Source organism: Nyctibius grandis, chromosome Z (genome assembly GCF_013368605.1).
Source record: "Nyctibius grandis isolate bNycGra1 chromosome Z, bNycGra1.pri, whole genome shotgun sequence".
NCBI lineage: Eukaryota > Metazoa > Chordata > Aves > Nyctibiiformes > Nyctibiidae > Nyctibius > Nyctibius grandis.
This window is the reverse complement of record NC_090695.1, coordinates 37536981-37560728: the sequence shown is the minus strand read 5'-3', so window position 1 is coordinate 37560728 and position 23748 is coordinate 37536981. Positions and strand designations below refer to the sequence as shown.

The following is a 23748-nucleotide window of genomic DNA, read 5'->3' as shown; positions in this document are numbered from 1 at the left end:
TTCTGAATATACAACCTTCTTCTGTTAAAATATGTATCAATAGCTAGTTTCTCAGCACACAAATGGATACGCTCCAAAAGTATGCTATTTCACTTACAGAAGAAAAGTGTTCAGGTGGCATGGAACGGCTCATAGGAGCCCCGTAATTAAACAAAACAGTGTAAGTGTTCGTTAGAGAGTTAATACATCTGTGATGGGTGCTACCTACAAAACTTGTGTCCTATTCTCCTCATGAACTTCCGAATATGCTTAACTAACTTTATCAAGCACATTGATTTAGATTGGATATAATAAAGAAGTTTTTTCCTGTGAGGGTGGTCAGACACTGGAACAGGTTGCCCAGAGAAGTTGTGGCTGTCCCCTCCCTGGCAGTGTTCAAGGCCAGGTTGGATGAGGCTTTGAGCAACCTGGTCTAGTGGAACGGGTTGGAACTAGATGATCTTTGAAGGTCCAGCCCAAACTGGTCCATGATTGAGACTACTCAAAATAAATCTAACGATGATCTTAAGATATACTACTTTAAAACACACAAAGCCAACCTTAACTAACATATCTGCACTAGAACTGATAAAAACTCACCAGCAGCTGTTTCGGCTGAAAGAATCACCAGATTTTCATTAACGTAGACCAAAAATTTTATGCAAGCTAAAAATCAAAGCAACAGCATCCCTTCACTACGCTTACACCACAGATGTCACTTGTTCCATCGCAGGCCGCAGCAGTGGCTCAGGCGGTGTACCTGGCGGCCCGAAGCGAAGCGCGGCGGGCTGGTGGCAGAAGAGAATGCGCCGGCGGGTGCGCCCGGCTGCACCGCAAGCTCCCAGCGCAGCTGCAGGGAGCCACCCAACAGCCGCCGTCACCGAGAAACGAGCACAAAGCTCCGTCGCCACGGCCGGACTCTTCGTTCACCGGGCGCCGCCAGCCTGCTGCCTCCGGGCTGAACGGCTTCGCGGCCCTCCTCACCGCCCAGGCTGGGCGCCCGGCAGCGTGCCGCCGCCGGCGGGCGGCCAAAGGCACTAGCAGTGCCGCGCCGGCGGCCCCCAGAGGCGCCGGACGCAGCAGTGGCACTCCCGCGCCGTGCGCGAGGCAGCCGCCCCTCCCGCCGTCGCCCCACCCGTGCGCGCCGCCGACGGCCCGCCCGGTTGTCAGGGCCGGCGGGGCCTTGCCAACGGCGACTTCCGGCTGCGGCAGCAGGGCCCTGGCAACGCCCACGCCTGGAAGGTGGCGCGCGGCTGGGCGCGCAGAGTGCCCTGGCAACGGCGCCGCTCGGCGCTGGCGGGCGGTGCGCCGCGCATGCGCGGGGCGGGGGTGAAGATGGGGTGCGCCCGTGCAGCCACCGGGTGTCGCCTCAGGCTCCCGCCCCACGCTTCCGCTTCGCCGCCTTTCCGCCAGCCGGCCCCGCAGCAGCCCGCCCGTCGCCAAGCCCTCCGCCCCGCGGTGGTTCTCAGCGCCCTGGGAAGCAGAGGCGTGACCGCTCTCCATCGCAGCGGCGGCCTGCGCGAAGCGGGCCGCACCGCTGGGGAGGCCGGGCGGAGAGGCCTGGTCCTCCCGCGGGGTCTGCCGCCCTCTCTCCCTGAGGACTTGCGCCTCGCGTAACTTGGGAGTTGTTTCGAGCCACCCGAGAGTGCCGGGTGCGCGCAAGTCTCTTCAGCCCAGACCGGTTGCCCACAGCGAGCCCGCCCCGCACCTGGCTGGGCATGTGGCGTGGAGCACCCAGCGCGGCTCCCCGCCGCGGCCCGCCCAGCAGCCACCCCGGGAACATCATCTCCATCGGGCGGTTACTGGCAGCGCAGGTGGCATCCCCAAACACCTCTCTGCATGGACAGGAGGGCAGCCTTACCCTCCTTCCCAGAGCTGCTGGCATGTGACATGCACGTTTGCAGCTGGGCAATCCCAGCCATATGTTACGGTACTGAATCCCTAAAATAGATAATAGGGAAAATATGTATAGGAAATGAAAATGACCAACTAACGTTGAAAGCCAGATTGAGACTTGGCTGTCCTCAAATACTGGGCAGCACATTCTTCACCCAGATTATCAAGAAAAACAGGTAATGATTTTGAAAGACCATGGGACAAAAACACAGCAGGGTCGATGGGGGAGACCAGTAACAAGGTTGCCGTTCCCCTTCTGTTTGCCTCACTGCACAAATGGAAAGGTTCTTGTGACATATATTCTCAACTGAGAGATTTCAAGCCCCAGATGTAAGCATATCTGATGACAAACAACAGTAGCACAAGAGGTGGAATAAAAACCACCCTACAATATCCTAGGAAAGTGGACAAGGTATTCTGGAAAGTGTGTCACAGGCTGAAGGGAGTTAAAACAATTTTAAGTTAACACGTTCAATAACTACCACTGATAGTGTCATAAGTAGATCAACATTAAGATGTTAGTAATAAGTAATTTGGAAGGCACTTTTTATACATATTCTTTTACTTTGATAGGTGACCTGAATTTCCACAGGCCATGAGAAATCCGGCTCCTCTTGCACGAGAAAGATTGTATTAAAGCTATCACGAACCACACTTTGAAAAGCATCAGTAAGATAGTCTCTTACATGAACATTGCTCTGCATCTGAGGAAGTAAAATGTATCGCAATGTTCACAGATTACCAGGTTATCTAGGAAAATATATAATCCACAAATGACCAGGTTAATCTTAGAAAATAGACAGTTCAAAAATTACCAGGTTATTTGAGAACACAGTTCAGAAGATGAACAAGTCACTTAAGAGACTGTAATATACTGATGGGTAGTGCACAGAATGGGAAATATGGAAACACAGAAAAAAAATCTGTGGGAAACTCAATTATCCTTGTCTATAGAAGGGATTACATAATTTAACTGTAGTCAAAGTTGACCCCAAGCAATAGCGCAGGTGGAGACACGTGAAGATTGGATATATAAGACTCCAGCAAGCTTACACAACTCTCTGAGTTGTATAAGGTGCCGTGTTTCTTCAGCACTGGGTATGCAGCACCCATCAGTCTGACAGGCTGCATGTACTGTACTGCTGCTTATGTAAGTACTGTCTTCTTATCACTACGGGGAGCTGTGTTGCATTACCTGTTCTCAGGTTTTCTAGGTTGTATTCAGTTTGGTAACCCCCTCTCCATCTTTGGTGTGACTGTTTAATCTGGATGCAACAACTGGAAACAAGCAGAACAAGTCTTAACCTTTCGTTAATTCAGACTTTTGAATCTAAAGGTCTCAGATTTTATAATGTCAAAAAATCTACAGAGAAATACTATTAGCAGTTTAAATTAAAACATAGTTTATATTTCTTTATAGATATTTATATTTACAAAAACACATTAAAATGGTTGGGGTTTTTATTCTAGTTGGAATTCCCCAGTAGGAGCAAAATTACGCTAAAGATAGTTAGTTATGAAGTTAACATCAGTTTATATTAACCACAGAGCTGCAGTTGGTCCTCACTCAGGAAAACACTCATACTGAATTCAAAGTACAGCTAATTGCTTTGGCTTACAGGTCATCATGACTGACTTCATGATTGCTAGTACTGCCACAGCACTTAAGGTGCCCTGTCACTTTTTATTCCAAAGTTGTTTCCTCTTGCTTACAACTGCAAAAATACCACTTTGGGCTAAGATTTTCTAAGATGTGTGGTGAAGTATAGCCTGATACCGATGCCCTTCAAGGTACAAGACTTAAGTTTTAATTGCAAGAGACAAAAAGCTCCATAATATTTTATGCCCCCTGAGATAAGTCTCAAAACTTTATTTCTACTTGGTGATCTGATCTATATAATTGGCTTTTAACTGTTGTTTTGCTACTTTCTGTATTATGCAGTTATTTTAAATGTCTCATGCCAAATCAAAGAAGTTTTTTGCCCAGGTGCACAAAATCGCAAGATTTCATTAAGTTGCAGTTCTTTTAATAACAGCATGGCATTTTTTTTCTGATCAAAAACACAATAGGGAACCAGGCTTCCTCCCTGCTGTTGTCTGATGAATAGTCAAAAATTGAACATGATTTAAAATGGCCTTGGCTAATAAAGAAATACAAATTATGGGATAATATAGAAGGAATCATAAAGACTTAACACCATGTCTGCAAGTTGTCATGTGTTTTGGCACCATAGTAACTTACCAGATACTGAACCAATGAGTTTATCTGCCCAAAATAACACATGTATCATTTTTTACCTTGATTCACAAAACTTTATTTAGACACAATATTCCTGCTGCATGCATGTAGCTAAACGAACACCTACATCTCATATATACGCTGTCTTCAGCATTTCTTCACAGTTCAAGGAATATTTTGGTCTAAAATCTACATATGTTCAGGATATATGGGGTTTTTTTTTTAGAAAGGAGGAAATAAATCAGAGTTGTAGCACACATGGAATTCAACATTAACTTATTTATTATTCTTCAGAGATACCTTCTCATGATGTGTTTAGAAAGACTGCTTGACATTCAGGAAAAAGGAGGGGAGAACATGGTACTCCACTGTGGGTCTGGCCTTGGCAAAGCAAGAAGCAACTTCTTCACTTGCAGAGAGTATACCAGCGTGCTGTTTGCAATGCGACCTAACCCACACCTGCAGGAAATCAGTTGGAACGGCTGTTTCAAACAAGCAAGCTCAAGACATACAACCCCTCACAGGAAGAACTCAAAAAAACCCTTATTTTTTTTCCTGTCTATTGTGTTGATGATCTGTTTTCAGATGAGCTCTTGTCTAACCCTGTAGAAACTTGATACTTATGTCAGGGATACGAGCTTTACTACCTCCAAGAAAATCAACCAAATTTGACTGGTTTGAGCCACTGGAAAACTGCAGTTTGTTCCTGCTCAACACAGGTGAAGCAAAGTTTTGTAGTTAACATTTATAAATGACCATTTTGCATTTGAGGAGAAGAGAGCCTCAAACAAAGCACAACTTGCTCTGTAGCAACTGCAGTGGGTCTTTTGGGCCTGACTTGAGTTTCAGTATCAAAACTATGACAGAAATAGTGGGCTTTGTTTGTTCTAGGAGAGGATGTACTAAAATAGGCCAACTGGAGACCCTGATTTAACAAACAAGGAGCCAAAGGGTCTGAAGGTGATAACAGATGCTCCTATATCTTGTACATCCTTGACTGGCTCAGATAGTCTCCCAAATTAGCACATCATCAAAAAGAGCAATAAAGCAAACTTTGAATTAACTAGTCTCATTAGCATGGTAACACCACATCTCTAGAGGAGAAAAAGCCCCTTACCCACATAAACCCACCCCTCACAGAGCATGTGTGGTAAATTTAAAGACTGCTGTACCTTTAAAGCAACATAAAAACTAAACTAACCAATGATTATAGGGTAGGTGTTACCAGTAGGCATTACTAATCGTTTGGAACTGTGTAACCGTGAATCCCAGTGGCATTCTGGTGTGCTATAGCTTTGTGGAATTACCACGTCACACCCACCTCTGTGCAGATGCAGAATAAAAGAAATACCTCTATCCTGTGTGTATTGGCTTGCATACCAGGCGAAGATCCCACTTTTTGGGCAACAAAAGCTAAAAGCAGTAAGATGATTCTTCTCACAAGGACTTCTCTGTGTGCAAGCGGCACAAAGGGCAGTGGGCAAAAAACTCGCCTGTAAAACTTGTGCACGAGGCCACACACCGAGGATGAGCACTCCAGCACCAAATGGTTAGGTCTGCCCTTATGAGACAATGTAATTGTGTAAGATGTAACTTTTTGTGGCACTACTCTTACAGCTTTTTGCTGGTTTTGGCACCCTTGTTAGCGCAAACATACAGTACGTTGACTTGCAGGGTGTGCTGTGTGGGACCATCAGATAGGGCCAAAGCCACAGAGGCTGACAGGCCAGCTGATTTTCGATGCAGAGGGGGGAGAACTAGAAGCAGACCCAACAGGATGGGCAAGCAGGCAGAAAGATGCTGTTCAGTTACGATCTGGATCTGAGGGCTTCTGTTAGAAGAAAGGTATTTGTAGGGGAAAGGGAGGGCCTCTGTAACAGGGCTTGTGGGGCGGGAGAAACACGAAGAGACCAGCGGGGACAAACGCGCCCGTCCATCTCACAAGCGAGGGTGGTGATAATGAGCGACTTCCAGTGCGTGGATGAGGCCGCACTGACGGCCGGGAAGGGCCCCAGCGCGGGGCCATCGGGTTCAGCGTAGGTGAAAACGACGCTCGCCAGCACGTATGCCTGAAGCGGCGCATGGCCGCAGGGCAGGCCCGGCCCCAGGCTGGCCGCAGCCGGCACCGGCGCCACCTGAGACAGCCCGCCTCATTCTCAAGGCAGCGCGGGGCGAAGGGCGGGTGTGACTGGCAAAGCGGTCGCGGCTTGGAACGGGAGAGAAAGCGCGTCGGCACCCGGCCGTGGGGCTCCGCGCTTCACCCCGCCCCCGCTGCTGCCGAGGGCGGCCCGCGGGGCCCCGCCGCTCCAGCTCCTCCTCCCCCTCCGCCCCCCGCAGCGCCGCGGCCGCCCCGCCCCCGCGGAAGGAGGAATGAGCCACTTCCACGGCTGAGGGGAGAGTGGGTGACTGAGGCTCGCTCGGTTCCTTCCTCCCTGCCTCCCTTCCTCAGGGCGGGCGGCATCTTCTCGTGGGTGCCCCCGTTCGCCTTCAGACGCGGGGGCGGAAGCGGAGCTGTCTGTTTTCGGCAGGGCCTGCGCTGGTTCCCCCTGCTTCCCTGCCACCTAGATTGCGGCGTGCCGGTTGGTACCGCCCCGCCTGGCGGGAGGAGGGAGCGCGGCCGTGTCTCTCGCGGCGGTGGCAGTTGCTGCTGCTGCTGCAGGCGGAGGGGGGCTGCGGGCCGAGCGCCAGCGCGGTGGGTAGCGAGACGCCAGACCGCCGCAGCTAAGGCGGCGGGCGGGTGGGAGGGAAGGAGGGAGAGAGACGGGCAGAGTTTCACTTCCGCGCCCCCCGCGCCGCTTCCGCGCCATCGCGCCTTATCTGTGGGGGAGCGGGCGGGTGGCATGTCCTTGTGGCGGGAGCCGTGCCTGCTGGGGAAGGGGGAGCTCCGGCCGCGGCGGGCGAGCGGAGCCGAGCCGTGTGCGTCCCCGCGGGGGTGGGCGAGCGGCGGGCAGGCGCGCCTGGCTGCGAGCGCGCGGCCGTTGGGCGTCCCGGGGGGCTTCCGGCGGGGTGAGGGGCGGGGGCCGCACGCCCTCGCGGGGCGCGCTGTTGATGGTCCCTACTGTGTTGCCCTTGTCTCCGCTCCCCCACCCCGCTGTGTTTACCCCGGCAGCGGTACCTCGGGCGGCCGGCAGTGCCTCGGTGGCGGGGGGCGGAGGTGCGGACCCCCCCTCGGCCCAGCTCGCCTGGCGACAGCAGGCGTCACGTCGGTGAGAAAACATGAGCCGAGATTTCAAACCCGGAGACCTGATCTTTGCCAAGATGAAAGGTTATCCCCATTGGCCAGCCAGGGTAAGGCACCCCCTCCCCCGCAGGCCGCAACTCCCCCCCGGCTCGGTACCTGTCCTCCGCGCTCCCCGGCTCCCCCGGCCTCCCTCCCCTCCTGCTGTTCCAGCTTTGTCTTGCAAGAAGGGCGTTCAGACACCTGTGGAGAGCAATGCGGTTAAATCCGGCTGCGCCGTCAGCCTGCCCTCGGGTGAGGGAGGGCACGGTGGTGCGCCCGTGGTGGGAAGTGACTCCTGAATCGCGTTGCAGATCCCGTGCTCTGGTTTGCCGTTGCCCCGTCCTTGCCTGGGGGTCGCTTCTCCTGTAACAAGTAGCCCTCTCCAGCAGTCTTAGTTGTCCTAATTTGCACAACTTAACTTTTAGAAATAAAGGCAGCTGTATGGTAGCATGATGCTGGAGCTGTGCAAGCACCTAACTGTACAAAAATACTGTTCCTGAATAACTGCGCTTTTTTTGACAAAAGAAAGCCACGAAGTTATGGCAGAGTTACTCTTTACTTTTAAAGTCAGCTATTCCTGTAGTACTTCCTGTAGCATAAGCTGAGTGTATGTGATAAGTTGTCCAGTCCTATTTCACATTCTCTAGGCTCCCTTGGAAGAGGCATGGCAAGTTCTGTGACTGCTGTAGGTCATTTGACAGTTGTCGGAATGTAGATAAAAGATTAATTATGAGATATTTAGCTAACAAACTGGCTAAGAATTTTTTTAAAGTTTCACCTTTCCTTTTTGTAGCACTTGACGTTTGGGCTTGGGCAAGTTATTAGCTCAGCGTTGAGAGTAAGAAGTCTTGCTATTGCGTATGCTGAAGGAGGGACGGTATTTGGATGAAACTGAATTGTGCTTTTTACCTGTAGTGCATCATGCCTCTCCTTTTAAAGAAAGTGGTCGTGTGAAAAGTGTTGCTCTAATGGGAGGAGTGCTGTCATTTCCTGTTGTTGCTAATACTGTTTTTGATTCTGTTGTATTTTTTAACATGCAGCTAAAAAGACATCTCGGGACCTGATTGACTTCTCTATAGTTTTTTTTTTTTCTTTTTTAATGCTTAGCACTTTTACTTATTTCTCCCTAGACTGTTCTTAACTTTTACTTGACTTGAATTACAGTCTGTCTTTTCCTTAGGTGGATGAAGTTCCTGATGGAGCAGTAAAGCCTCCTACGAATAAAATGCCCATTTTCTTTTTTGGCACCCATGAGACGTAAGTCCTTTATGTTTAAGGGTCGTATTTTTTTCATTTTAGAATGCTGTGACAAGAAGTTAATGGGTTGTTTGAATGTAGTGTATTTTAAACTATAGCATTCAGTAGGAGACCAGCTCTTTCTAAATTAATCTCTTTTGACAAGACATGCCTCTCTTAGCATTTGCTTAAGCTATTCAAGGGAATGGTAGACCATAACCATACCATGTACACTTTCCTCATCAGAAAGAAAAAAAAAATCCTGCCCACAGTGGCATGACTGATAGGTTTTTCTTTCTTCAGTAATGAACTTCAATTATAGTCTTGTATAGCCTCAAAATTCTCAACAATGTATTCTCAAAGGCAGTGAAATAAGGCTGAGAACAATGAAATAGGCAAAATTTGAGAAATGGACAAATAATCATGTATTGGTTTGGGGTTTTTATCTGGAGAGGTTTGAGGTTGTGGGTGTTGGGTTTTTTTATACGATCTGGAGAGAAAAATGAGGAAGTGCAGTTAGCTTTATACCTGTCAACCTGCAAAATATTTATCTTTGGGTACTTACAGCAATGCCAGCATTTTGCATAGAACGTTTGTCATACAGCGTTTGCTTTGAGGGACTATTTCTTCCACTACTCATATTTGATTGTAAATATGCTGGGTTTTATTCAGTTCTGTCTTTTTGAAAATTATATGTTACTTGATAGCATGACTGGTTGTTCTAGTGGGGATTTCCAAGACTTCAAATTCAGTGCTACGTTTTTTGTCTGGTTGGTTTGTTTGTTTTTTTTTTTTAAAAAAAAGAACCAAAACCTATAATTGTGTTGTTTTAATTCTGCTGTTTTTCTAATAGAATGGCAAATGGTAATTAAGCAGGTCAGAGATATAAGTATGTATACCAGTACTATGTTTCTTGCATTTTGTGGAAAGGGCTTTTTTTCTTCATTTTACTAAATACCTATTGAAATTGCTTTAATCTGGTACTTCGCGTCTATGTTTTAGTAAGCCATGCTAAGACAAGATATATTGTGCTGTTGAATTAACCGGTAAGCATGTTCTGCTCTCTCTGACATTACTTGTTCCTTGGTTCTTTTTTAAGTTATTTCCCTGTGAAAAAGATTTCTATATGCTTGGCTCATGCACCCATGCATTTCTTTAACTTTTCTCATCTTTCAGTAGATCTTGCAATGGCTCAGGTTTTTTAGTTTGTTTTGTCTTGTGTGTATGTAGTTTTGTAGGTAAAGAGGGATTCTTGGAATTCAGTTCATGGTTGCAAGGTTTGAATCTTGTACACTTTTTTAAAAATGGTAATTTTAAACAATGCAGCAGTTCACCTTTTTTATTTTTTTTTTTTCTCCACCTGATTTTTTTTTGGTATCTGAAAGCACAATATTGCTTTGATCCTGCCCTTGGTAATGTGCGTGTGTCATTCTGGATTGTACTGGGCTTTTGTGCAGTTGTAAATAAGTTCAGGGACACAGATTGAATATGAGGGAGACAGAAATAACTCCTTATCTGAAGCTTTAAAAATACCTTTGCGAATTTTGAGAAGCATCATGGCCAATTTTAAATTTAGCTTACACTCCTAAGACTGCTTGGGTTTGGAAGCTTTCTTTTTTTTTGTAGTTCACATGGGTAAATTTGAATTCCTCACTCTTTGGTATTATTACAAAATAAAAGTTTTACTGGGATCTGGTTTTTGTTAAGCTGTAGGTTCAGGGTTACTACATTTCAGAGATCCATACAATATGAGAGAAACTTCTTATCTCTCTTTCATACACGTTACAAAGTACAGGATGTTCCATGATCCAGCTGTCTTGTCTTGTGGCATTTATTCTTTAAGTGTGTCAGTTAACCTTGTGCTCGTTACAGTGGTAACAGGTGAAACTCCCATGCTTCTTGACCTTACTTATTGTTGCTTACAGCAGATACCCATAGCTAACAATAGGAAGGAGCAGGTCAGGTAAAAAAGGAGAATGCTGTACCATGGCATGTAATTTTGTTCAGGTTTGTAGCTGTAAATGTGACTCAGTGGTCCATCAGGAATTAGGTAGAGCTAACAATTTTCTGTACGTTTTCATGGGAATTAAAATAAATTTGGGAAACTTGTTCTCTGCTGTGCTTCTAACAGTTAAGAGTTACACACCTGTGCAAAGTTAGACACTATGTATCTTCAGCATGTTAGTAGTCTGTTCGTGTACAGCCTACCTTACTGTAAGTAGTGGCAACTCTGAAAATCCATATAATGAGTTTAATCATGCTAAAAAGTCCTTCTGTATAAAGGATTATGTTTTCTAGCTGTGTGGACAGCCACTGTAAGAGAAGAGATGCCATGCGGAAGAATGAAAACAAGACTGGCTTGGGAATAATTCTTACTTAACTTTTAGGAATAATGTTCATTCGGTTCTGCAGATTACTATAAACAAATATAAACTTCTACTTTGATTGCTGTTGTTGATTTTTCTCTTAAGTTTTGTCAAAAACGCAACTAAGTGTATTCCTGCCTGTTGCGGTGAACAGATACATGCTTCTTAAAATATGTTTGGGGAATTTAGTTGGGGTTTGTTTTGTTTACTTCCATACTGCCTTAGTGCAGGAACAGTACCCTTTCCGAAAACACACTAATAAAATAGAAACTATTTTAATAAAAGCTTTATTTGGCTGTGTTGTGCCAGTAAATCACATCAGTGCAAATTTTGGTTGGTCACAGATGAACAGAAGGTAACACTGAACTCTAGTTCCTGGACCCTGTGTATTAGAGTAATCTCTCTTCATTTGATTTTCTTGTTCCTTTTTCTTTTTGGTACATGAGGGTTTAACTACAGCAACCCGCTAAGCTACATGACCTTTTCACAGTAGCCAGTTCCTGGTGTTTTTCAAAGCCTGAGCAATATGGGTAGAGGCTTACCAACTCTGGAAAAATGCTTCCCGTCAGGGGACAGGAAACACTGCCTGCTTTCTTCCCTGTTTTGTCTGTTCTGTTTTCTGTTTGTCTCCCTCCCCATCCTTTTGGTCTGGTTAAGTAGGCTTTGCAGGTGCACATTTCCCGCACTGGCTGAATCCTCTCTGACCATCTCTTGCAAGGAGGTGGATGATTTGCAGGCTGATCTGTCTCAGTGGCTTACTTTGTACACATACGTGAGTGTTTTACTGCTGGAGTAGGAAACGCTTAAGCTGTCTAGATGATGATACATTCTGGTTTGTTTTGTTTGGAAGGGTGTAAGTCTCAACTAGTTCTTTTTTAAAGATGATGAAGAAAATAGGAGGGTAGCTTAGAAGTGTCTATTTAACTTTTCCATGACCCAGTACTTCAGAAAGCAAGTATGTGCAACTTTTCAAATAGTTGGATCTAACATGTATACGATCAGACGAAGCTGTGTCTAGCCACAGATTGAAAAGAAGAATGTACTACCAAAGTGTTGTCTTTTTCTGTTAGCAGCATATGGATTGCTACAGTGAAATCCTAACTTGAAAGGTCATGAGAGTAGGAGTTAAACAGTCTTTGAAGTTCTTCAGCATAAACCAGAATATTGGTTCTCAGTAATATGTTACCTTATTTCCACAAGTCTAACTTAGAGAAGCTAGTAGTGTGGATGCTGTGACTTTGACATATGAGAAAAGCTGCTAGGCTAAAAGCTTTACTTACACACTTACAGTAGGGGTAGCGCTATGCCGGTGTGTTGTTTGTCTGACAAAGATATGCAGGCAGTGTTAAGACCTTTACTACAGGAGTAGCTTAAATAAAAATGAAATATTTTTAATGTTTACTTCATCAAGAAAAGGATTGGAAGAGAAACTTCAGGAACAGGTTAAAGCTTTTGTTGGTTAAGTTCAGTAAATGAAGTTGTGTGGTCCTGTTGTCACACACTGAAAACTACTGAGTTAATGCTGAATTACATAGTGTTCTTACAAAGACGTGGGCAGTCCGTGTATTTAAGTGTTGCTTTTTCTTGTCCAATAAACTAAAAATTGTTTTTAAATTTTGTATTTTTAATTTAATAACTTCGAAAGATTTGCTTTGTTAGTGTGGATCCATTTCTTCTCCTTTAAATTGTTCTCCTGCCTTACATTGTCTGTATTCAAGGATTCTTTATTCTTAATGTTTAAGCCTGATTTTTTTTCTAAGAATGCAATTGTTCTTTCTGTTTGTTTGCAAGCTACTCAGTTTTTAATTGTTCTGGTTCACAGTAGCTGGTTGTCCTGTCAGCTGCAATCTTAAAATGCAGCATCGTCTGTTTCTTGCCCAGACACTCCATGTCCTGGGAAGGAGGGACTCCATATGTGTGGTAGTAGTAAGGGAAAATGTGGGCTGTTGAAGGCAAAAGTTGAAAAAACTAAAGTTTATGTAGCAGAATTAGATGTTGCAGTAGTAATGAATTCCATATCTTAGTAACGTTTGGTGCTTACTTCTTTGAAAAGACTAACCATTTAAAACGTGAAATTTTGTTCTTTTTGTTCTTTTTCTCCTTAAGGGCATTTTTGGGACCAAAGGACATATTCCCATACTCTGAAAATAAAGATAAATATGGCAAACCAAATAAAAGAAAGGGTTTTAATGAAGGGTTGTGGGAAATTGACAACAATCCCAAAGTGAAGTTCTCTCATCAGCAGGTAAGTTATGTGGAGTCTGCAAATCTTTGTTGCTATACTGTTGGGAAAAAGGCAGTGAGTGCTTCCCTGCTATAGGGTAATGAATTATTGCTGTCATTCAGCTGTGAGTTAGACCAATTTTTATTTTTTGTTAAAATTTTTTATTTTATTTTTAATCTCTAGTATTAATAGCATAAAAGAGATGGGGGGAGTTGTTTAACTGGGGATATCTTTATTACAGCATGCTCATGAGGGATCATGTTGACAGTTTCAGAGCACAAGGCTAAAAGTTTAACACTTTTTACAGTACACATCAAGTTTTACTTACAGATATATATAATTATTTATTTATACTTATAACTGTATATATTCCTAAAATACTTATCTTTGGAACTGTATGACTGTGCTCGAAAAGTAGTGGTTTTTTGGAATCTCAGTCACTCTTCTTTCTGTCCTCTAAACCCAAGCGCTTTTCTCCACAAGTATCCTTGTAAGATTCAGTACATGCTTTCTTAGCGTACACTATTTTCCTTCTAGCGGTTGGAAGCAATGTGATGCTTGCCTTTTGCCCCCAAACTGTCTCGTAACTTGCTTCATTCAGTTTTTGTCCATTAGTAGTTCCTTGTTTCTTGCCCTCTCAATAAATCTTGCAAGCTTAAACTGGAATTATGCAGCGCTACCCGTAAAAAGACCCAAATTTAATCTGAAGACAAAGAAATTGTCTTGTTTTGTCTTTGCCTGCCTGCTCTGAACATTCTGTATCCTCTTGGTTTTGTGATGTACACTGGACATACACCAGACCCTGATCACATGTTAAGCCTTCTAGGCAACGCTGCAGCAATAATAAAAAGAATTGGTATCTTTTGGTATTGTTTGCTGCTCTTACACAACATGCCAGATTGCCATTTCAGCACCAGTTAGTCCTTGCATCATAAGATATCCCAAGTTACTGTGTTTCTAGTTTGAAGGAGAACATGGATAAAGAGTTAAGGAGTTTCTGAAGTAGAGTCGACAGATAAGGTGATGATAAGGGGCAAAAGGGTTCTGGGACAGGAATTAGCAGGGCTCATTCGGAGAGCTTTAAACTAGATTCGAAGGGGGATGGGGTAGTAGCTGGGCTTGCACCACTGGGGCAACGCTCTAGTGTTGAGGTAGACCAGGAGGCCCCCCATCCCCCTGGGGTGAAATCAGGGGGTGTATCTGGGATGAAACCGGTGTGCCCAGCTCGCTCCCTGAAATGCCTGTACACCAATGCACGCAGCATGGGGAATAAGCAGGAGGAGTTAGAAATCCGTGTTCGGTCGGGGGGCTATGATCTAGTGGCAATTACAGAGACTTGGTGGGATGCCTCGCATGACTGGAATGTGGTCATGGATGGCTATGTCCTGTTCAGGAAAGACAGGCCGCTAAGGAGAGGTGGTGGAGTTGCTCTTTATGTGAGTGAGCAGCTAGAATGTGTTGAGTTCTGTCCAGAGGCGGATCAGGAGCGAGTTGAGAGTTTGTGGGTGCGAATTAAGGGGCAGGCTGGCAGGGGTGATACTGTTGTGGGTGTCTATTACAGGCCACCGGATCAGGATGAGGAGGGTGATGAGGCCTTCTACAGGCAGCTGAGAGCAGTCTCGCAATTACAGGGCCTGGTTGTTATGGGGGATTTCAACTACCCTGATATTTGCTGGGAGGCCTACTCAGCCAGCCGTCCCCAGTCCAGGAGGTTCCTCCAGTGCGTTGATGATAACTTTCTGATGCAAATGGTGGATGAGCCAACTAGGAGAGGAGCGCTGCTGGATCTGATCCTCACTAACAAGGAGGGTCTGGTTGAAGAGGTGAAGGTTGAGGGCAGCCTTGGTTGTAGTGACCATGAGATGGTAGAGTTCAGGATCTCATGTGGCAGGAACAGAATAGCTAGCAGAATCACAACCCTGAACTTCAGGAGGGCCAACTTTGGCCTTTTCAAGCAATTGCTAGGGGAAATCCCATGGGACAGGGTACTAGAAGGTAAGGGGGCCCAAGATAGTTGGCTAGCATTCAAGGACTGCTTCTTCCGAGCTCAAGATCAGAGCATCCCAACAGGTAGGAAGTCAAGGAAGGGTACCAGGAGACCTGCATGGTTGAACAGGGAACTGCTGGGCAAACTCAAGTGGAAGAAGAGGGTGTACAGATCGTGGAAGGAGGGTCTGGCCACTTGGGAGGAATATAAGTCTGTTGTCAGAGGATGTAGGGAGGCAACTAGGAAAGCTAAGGCCTCCTTGGAATTAAACCTTGCAAGAGAGGTCAAGGACAACAGAAAGGGCTTCTTCAAATACATTGCAGGTAAAGCCAACACTAGAGGCAATGTAGGCCCACTGATGAATGAGGTGGGTGCCCTGGAGACAGAGTATAAAAAGAAGGCGGAGTTACTGAATGCCTTCTTTGCCTCTGTCTATACTGTTGGAGGCTGTCCTGAGGAGCCCCGGACCCCTGCGGCCCCAGAAGAAGTCAGGATAGAGGAGGAATCTGTCTTGGTTGATGAGGGCTGGGTCAGGGACCAATTAAGCAACCTGGACGTCCATAAATCCATGGGCCCTGATGGGATGCACCCGCGGGTGCTGAGGGAGCTGGCGGAAGGCATTGCTAGGCCACTCTCCATCATCTTTGCTAAGTCGTGGGCAACGGGAGAGGTGCCTGAGGACTGGAGGAAAGCAAATGTCACTCCAGTCTTCAAAAAGGGCAAGAAGGAGGACCCGGGTAACTATAGACCGGTCAGCCTCACCTCCATCCCCGGAAAGGTGATGGAGCAACTTGTTCTTGGTGCTGTCTCTAGGCACATCAAGGATAGGGGTATCATTAGGGGCACTCAGCATGGCTTCACCAACGGGAAGTCTTGCTCAACCAACTTGATAGCCTTTTATGAGGATGTTACCCGGTGGATAGATGATGGTAAAGCTGTGGATGTGGTCTATCTCGATTTCAGTAAAGCGTTTGACACGGTCTCCCACAGCATCCTCGCAGCTAAACTGAGGAAGTGTGGTCTGGATGATCGGGTAGTGAGGTGGATTGTGAACTGGCTGAAGGAAAGAAGCCAGAGAGTGGTGGTCAATGGGACAGAGTCCAGTTGGAGGTCTGTGTCTAGCGGAGTTCCGCAAGGATCGGTTCTGGGACCAGTTCTATTCAATATATTCATTAATGACTTGGATGAGGGATTAGAGTGCGCTGTCAGCAAGTTCGCTGATGACACAAAACTGGGAGGAGTGGCTGACACAACAGAAGGCTGCGCAGCCATTCAGAGAGACCTGGACAGGCTGGAGAGTTGGGCGGGGAGAAATTTAATGAAATATAACAAGGGCAAGTGTAGAGTCCTGCATCTGGGCAAGAACAACCCCATGTACCAGTACAAGTTGGGGGCAGAGCTGTTGGAGAGCAGTGTAGGGGAAAGGGACCTGGGGGTCCTAGTGGACAACAGGATGACCATGAGCCAGCAGTGTGCCCTTGTGGCCAAGAAGGCCAATGGCATCGTGGGGTGTATTAGAAGGGGTGTGGTTAGCAGGTCGAGAGAGGTTCTCCTCCCCCTCTACTCTGCCCTGGTGAGACCGCATCTGGAGTATTGTGTCCGGTTCTGGGCCCCTCAGTTCAAGAAGGACAGGGAACTGCTAGAGAGAGTCCAGCGCAGAGCCACAAAGATGATTAAGGGAGTGGAACATCTCCCTTCTGAGGAGAGGCTGAGGGAGCTGGGTCTCTTTAGCTTGGAGAAGAGGAGACCGAGGGGTGACCTCATTAATGTTTATAAATATGGAAAGGGCAAGTGTCAAGAGGATGGAGCCAGGCTCTTCTCAGTGACATCCCTTGACAGGACAAGGGGCAATGGGTGCAAGCTGGAACACAGGAGGTTCCACTTAAATTTGAGGAAAAACTTCTTTACGGTGAGGGTGACCGAACACTGGAACAGGCTGCCCAGAGAGGTTGTGGAGTCTCCTTCTCTGGAGACATTCAAAAACCGCCTGGACGCGTTCCTGTGTGATATGGTCTAGGCAATCCTGCTGCGGCAGGGGGATTGGACTAGATGATCTTTCGAGGTCCCTTCCAATCCCTAACATTCTGTGATTCTGTGATTCTGTACTCCAGATGCACACTTTTTGTGCTCCAGGTTACACAAATCCCCTCATCACAGTGGGAAGGACTGTATTAATAAGGGACAGATCTTTCTGCTACCATAAAATGTGAGTGTGTATACTTTCTCGCTGGTTTCTTTGTGACAGTGTAGGAGAGATGCTCTGTGGATGGCAGTTGTGAACCATAACTGAGTTATATGTTACCAGTCATTCTAACAAGGTGAAAATCAAGATATAAACAACCAGCAGTAACAAGTTTGTCTAATATTTTGTTTCACAGAAGGAATCAGTAACTTCAATTAAGCAGTGCTCTGGGTTGCTTTCATAGCATCTCAGACAGTCCTAAATACATTTCCAATTGAAAATACACAAAATATGCTAGCAAGAGATACATACAGACTGTTCTGTTAGTCTAGCAGTTTTTCTGCAGGGTAGTACTTTCTGCCTTTTGAGTTACGTTCAGATACTTCACTTAAGCTTTGGTGATAGCTATTTCATATGGTCTTTCTTTGAACTGGTCAGGTTCTGTCTAGAGCCAATTTCTTTATTTAAAAAAAGAAAAGTTTTTTCTTTCCACAAGTCATATTTAAAATCTCTTTCCTATAAGTGAGCCTTAAAATTACTGGAGGAAGAAACTTTTCTTAGTAGGGATGTTTTAAACTGGAGTACTGTGTCCAGTTCTGGGCTACTCAGTACGAAAGCGACATGGACATACTGGAGAGAGTCCCATGAAGGTCCATGAAGATGATGGACTGGAGCATCTCTGCTATGAGGAAAGGCTGAGAGAGCTTGGACTGTTCAGCCCCAGGGGACTCAGGGGTGATCTCATCAATGTATACAAATACCTGCAGCAGGGGTGCAAAGAGACTGAGCCAGGCTCTATTCAGTGATGCCCACTAACAAGAGAAGAGGCAGTAAGCACAAACTGAAACACAGGAGGTTCCCTCTGAACATTGGGAAGCATTTTTTTTCTGTGAGGGTGCTGGCACGTGTTGCCCAGGGAGGCTGTGGAGTCTCCACCCTTGGAGATACTCAGAAGCCATCTGGACATGGTCCTGGTCAGCTGACTCTGGGTGCCCCTGCTTGAGCAGGAGGGTTGGACCAGACAGAATTACAGAACGAATGAAGTAATGCAGTGAAGTTGGGCAAATTTTCTTCTGAGTTTTCACCTTAACTTTAGAAAGCCTTTCTTTTGATAGCCTTATCTTTCTATCCTGTGCTATGCATTGTTAAAAGCAAGTTTTATTTGGAGCATATCAAGCCCTTAGGACTTAGCCAGCTCTTGTTTTTACTTGCAGGCAGTTCTTGTTGGTGCTAAAGAAGTACATCTGCAAATGGCTGACTAGATTTGACATTCTGTAAAATAAATCAGGATGTAAAACAGAACAAGCGTTACTTGATCTGAAATAAAATGGACAGTAAGGGTCTACTTCAGGGATAGTTTCTTTGAGCGTCTTTGATGTCAGGTCAATCAGTCATGGATCTTCCATGTTTTTCCACAAAGCACTACCTTTTGGGTTTAGTTCTTAGGATGGAGATACTATGTCACTGTTCCCCCAAAGATTATAAATAAGATGGAGGAACATCCCACTTTTCCAAGAATAAAAGATTGTACTGTGATGTTTGTTTTTTGTTTTGATTTTACTTGTTTCGGCTGATGTACTGAAATGAGCTATATTTCTTCAGTACTTTGCAGGATAGCGTACAGTGCACAGTGATGAGACTTCCGAGGTACCTTATTTCATGTTCTTGTTATTTCCCTTGGCGTTTGACTATGTTGCAGCTTTCCTATTCATGAGGATGTTGCCTTAGCATCCTGTTCTCAAAGCTGGAGAAACAAGTGCATAGTTTTGCCCTACTAGTAATAAAGGAAGGATGCTTATCTGCTTGCTAACAGTCTCTGTGACTGTCTTAATTAAAAGCTAAGGGTTTTTTGGGGGGTAGGGCTTCTGGATGTTTTAGTCAGGGTGGGAAGGGAAGTTTAAGAGTGCTTGATGTAGATATTTAGTTTTATTCAGAGTTTATGGGAAAGCTTGTACCTGTTTTAAGGGTAGCAGAGTGGTTGAAATCAGCTTCTGCGGCCCCACCTTCCCATTTTTGCCAAAGAGGTGTATGGTACAGGCAACAAAACTCATGTCAGGGAATTTGGCACAATTTACCCAATTGACATAAGCTTTTTGTTACTGATTCTGGTAATGAGAAACAAAGACAAATACTTAGAGAAACACACCTCAGTTCCCTCGGGCCACCCCTGCTCCCCCCTGGCTGGTCTCCAGTCCCCTCACTGCACATCACAGTCAGTCCCTTGGGGGAGGCGATGGCAGCACAGGAGACTGAAAACAGTGTGTTAGTGATTACTTTGCTTTTGCTGTTCCTTGTTTCTTACTCGGCGGCTTGGGTGTGGGCTCCTCCTTGGGATGCAGTGCCCTTCTCTGCCCCTGCTCAGGCAGCTCCTCTGGGTTGGAGCTGGGCTTGGACGAGTCCTCATGTGCCTCCTCTTTCCAGCGTCCCTCCTGCTGTGGCGTCTCTGGCCTCGATGTCCCTCGTGGCCGCATGTGTGTCTTCTCTGTGCGTCAGCATCCCTCTTCTGCAGCATCTCTCCAGCCCTTCTCAGGCAGTGCTGTCCTCCTCAGTGACCCTTTCCCACAGCCGTGTTGGTGGAGGCCCATGTGCTCTGCGCTGGCCGCCGTTTGGCGTGTGGGTGCGTTTGCCAGTTCCCAAGCCAGCTGGGCCTGGTTGTGTTGGGCTTGGGGAAGTCCCAGGCTGGGTTCCCCACTGGGCACTGCAGCCCGCACCGGCACTTCCAGCTGTTTTCCCGGTGTGGTGTGTGAGCGCAGGCAGCAAGTGATCTCGGAAGTGAGGACAAGTAGCTGGTTATGAAGACTGAGAGGAAAGGCAACATAAGTGTACTGATCAGTGAAGACAGTCTTCTTCCCACAATATTTTAAAGTAGAATCGTGTATTGTGGCCTATTAATGTGTTGCAGTATTCAGTACACATTTGTGAATGGATAAATTTCTTAGCTTAGGTCTTGGAGACGAATGAATGTATCTTCAGATATTCCTTGACTTCTATATTTGATCTACATACAATTCTTTAATTTTAAAAAAGATTCTTAGAGTTAAGTGAAGCACAGTTACTGGACAGCAGCAGGGAGGACAGTTCAGTTGTCAGAGCCTAAAAATTTAGGGTGAATAGATAATTTTGTGTTTGGCCACACAGCAGGTAAGGTCCCAGGGGAGTTGGTAGTCACATGGAGATGTGGGCAAAATCGAGCTTTTATTCTGGATACAAGATAATGTTAAAGTGACAGACTTGTCAGCTATTAATATAGAGGGATTTGCTTGCAATTTTTTTTTTTTTCCCTGTGCTTTTAATGGGCGTATTTTGTCTTGATAACTCCTTCTGAGAGTCACGTTTTCTGCTTAACTGCCAGAACTGGCTGGAATGTTCTGAAAGCGGTATTTATATTTTGCAGATGTTGCTTATAACTGCTAGTAAGGGAGGTGGAGGGCAGAAGGGAGCTTGTGGCTTGGGCATAAATCCAAAATCACTTCCTCAGTGGGGGAAAAATTAAAAGAGCCAGGGGAGTACTGCCAGCTTTGTTTGAAGGAGCTAATATTTAAGAGTGAGAATGCTATCCACAATGTAATGGAATAAAGAAGAGTAATTCTGGCTTTACCTTTTCTATTTCCTTGTTTTTAACTTTAATTCTTTGGCCTTTATTATAAATTTTTTTTCTGCTTATGTTTTCAGGAACAGGTAGTTGGCTCACTTAGGATCGATAGCTCATTTAAAAATACACTTCTTGGTAATAGCATCACAAGCTGTATTTGACCAAAAAACAACTGTTTTTTTTAATTATACATAAGAAAAACCTTACATTGCAGTATTTTTAGTGTGAAAATAAGTTGTTATAGGATTAGAGCTTGAAAGTTTGATAATGAAAATGCAATTTAATTATATAATATTAATTTAAAATATATCTTATTTCATTAATTTCCACACTTTTCAGTTTCAATTGCATTTAAAGTTTCTTCAGTAACTAACAGGTGGAAGAACACTTCTCCGTATTGTTACTCTGTAGTTCAGGAAGGGATTCAGATCTCAGTTTTGATGTTTTTATATTGAAGTCCCATCCAGCTGTTAACACTCCTATTAAAGAAGCTGTTCAAGAAAGCAGTCAGGAGCCTGCTGAGGGTAGTGAAGAAAAAGCAGGAGCCAAAAGAAGAAAGTCTTCTGTCCCAAAAGTAAGTGACTGAATTAGTATTTTGTTCTAACAGAAACGTTTTTTAAGTCAGAACTGTGTTGCCAAGTTTTTACTTAAATACTTCAAACAAACGAATAGTGTTTTACTGTTGAAACTGCCTTGCCTTTGCTGCTTCTCAGACTTACATAGAGTAATATTTTTGTCCTTCTGTACTCCTTTTAAGGCGCTGTACGTGTTTTAAAAATAAATTTCTTTACCAGTCTGTGTTTTTAATACACTTAAACACGATTCATAGAGTACTCCTAGGCAGGGCAAGGTGGAAATGATCACCAAGACTTAGCTTTAAGTTTCCGTTTCTGTTTTGAAGACTATTATCATAGACAGGTATGATTATCTCTTTCAATTATGACCGTTTGTGTTGAAAAGCCTGACAGCATTAGGTTCTGTCTGGGCTGAAAGAGTTAAAATACACTGGTATTTGCCTGAACAGATTATAAGAAACAGCTTGAATTAGGCCATATTCCTAATGGACTAATTAGGATGTAAATGGATATAAAGGATTTCATAGCTGTATCAGCTGAACTCTTGAGTCAGAAAAGTATCTGAGTAATCGCTATACAGTAGTTTATATAGACAGAGTTTAGCTTCTTTGCTTTGTAAATGTGTGTGTACCTTAGAATCCTTCCGAAACAAGATTGTGTTGTCTTCAAATACATTGTATTAATACTAAGAAAATGCATTTCTGTCTGAAACATCTTTGTTTCAGCTTACTGGTGCAGTACATAGTTTGTACTGTAAGAGGTGAACCTTCCTAGCTTACTGTACACTTGATAATAGTATAGGACACTGCTTTGAACTTTCTCTGTCCTTGAATGTTTTGTTCATGTGAGGTTATTTTTCATACGGCATGGAGGAGTTGTTTTGTGTCATCTCTTCTCATTTTTGTTAAGGAGAATAGAATCCTAAAATGACAAAAATTGTGATGGAAATGGGATTGATGGCATAAATGTATCTCATTTATTTCTAACTCATTTCTGGAAATTACTGCTCTGCAGGATGATCAGTGCCTTTAAATGTCAAACTATTTTGAATAATATGCCTTAATTCCAACTGTTTTCCTTTTGATTATTTGCCAAGATCTAATGTTTTTCTGTAGGTGTAGCTGACTGTCCTTTTGTATTGATTCACAGTTGCAACTGAAGAATTTTCAATGTGTCAGATCCATAGTGGATGTTCCTTATGTAGGATTAGTATCTAGTAGCTGTAATAGTTTGTTTTTTCAAAAGGAAAAAGGACCTTTCATTGGAAAAAAAGTCAGTGTGCTGGTAGTACATCGATAGATGATGTCAAGAGTTGTTTTGATGAGTTGGAGACTCTGGAGTTATTGATGGGTTATTTCTCCCAACTTCTCATTGCTTAGAGTGTTCCTTAATTTAGTACTTCCACATGTGGAAGGTCAGGTGATTTGGGTTCTGTCAGCTGTACTTTAGGAGCACTCTTCAATATGAAATTTCCTGTAGTATTAGTAAAGCAGTGCTCTTCTTCCTTCTTGCTCATGCACCCTGCTGATAAAAGCATTTGTTCCTCACCATTTGCTATTGCAAGGGGAAAACTTCTTTTAAACTGAACTGGTTCATCAGTTTGCTACACTGTGAGTTTATGCAGCAAGCAGCATGTGCTAGTGGGGATGGCAATGATTTAAGCTTCACTTTTCTCCTGAGAAGTGCTTTCAGGCTGTCCTGAGCTGGCACTGTGAAACAGAAGCAGGAAGACATAAGAGCTGCTTAAACACAAAGATGGAATGGAGGATCCTAAGGGGTCCTCTTACATAGATTTCTGTAATTAGTCTCAATCAGTTAATTAGTTTAAGGCAAAATATGGAGCAAATTTACTCCTTTTCTTTTGATACTAATGTAGCTGTAACATTCTTTTAACTGGTCATTATACTCTGGTTTCCTGTGGTTTTAGTGTAACAGTGATTCTTCTGTATTGAAGTTGTAATCTGTAAAAAGACTCAGTGATAGTACATGTCTTCAAGTAATTAGGAATATTGCATGATATCCTTGTGCCTGAGTTGCTGTGTTCAGTGTTGAGGTTTTAAGAACCGTAGCAGCTTTATAAAAGGGAATTTCACAAAAGGTGCTTGCAAGTCGGACAGGGCAATAGCATTAAAGCTGAGAAAATTAATTGAAGATCTAAAAAAAATGCGCATGCATAGGCTGCAAGAAAATGTTGATTATTTTCAAGTAAATTATTACAAACTTGATTTTTTTCAAGACTTAACTGCTCATCT

At 44.6% G+C, this 23748-nt stretch overlaps 2 protein-coding genes across 3 annotated transcripts in view; one reads left to right on the top strand and one right to left on the bottom strand.

The window, feature by feature from the left end:
- Nucleotides 1-631, bottom strand: part of CCDC171 (coiled-coil domain containing 171) — a 135524-nt gene extending 134893 nt beyond the window's left edge. Inside the window, exon 1 of the mRNA XM_068423283.1 lies at nucleotides 580-631. The gene's annotated coding sequence lies outside the window, so the exon portion shown is untranslated. The remainder of the gene's footprint in view (nucleotides 1-579) is intronic.
- Nucleotides 632-6519: 5888 nt separating this feature from the next.
- Nucleotides 6520-23748, top strand: part of PSIP1 (PC4 and SRSF1 interacting protein 1) — a 39212-nt gene continuing 21983 nt past the window's right edge. The window contains exons 1-5 of one of the 2 annotated variants that reach the window (XM_068423759.1): nucleotides 6520-6693; nucleotides 7224-7402; nucleotides 8515-8591; nucleotides 13043-13181; nucleotides 21379-21495. In XM_068423759.1, coding sequence (XP_068279860.1) covers nucleotides 7331-7402; nucleotides 8515-8591; nucleotides 13043-13181; nucleotides 21379-21495 — 405 coding nt within the window. In that variant the 5' untranslated portion in view covers nucleotides 6520-6693; nucleotides 7224-7330. Of the gene's footprint in view, nucleotides 6694-6718; nucleotides 6807-7223; nucleotides 7403-8514; nucleotides 8592-13042; nucleotides 13182-21378; nucleotides 21496-23748 lie in introns of those variants that run through there. The other variant, XM_068423758.1, reaches the window with a different exon arrangement.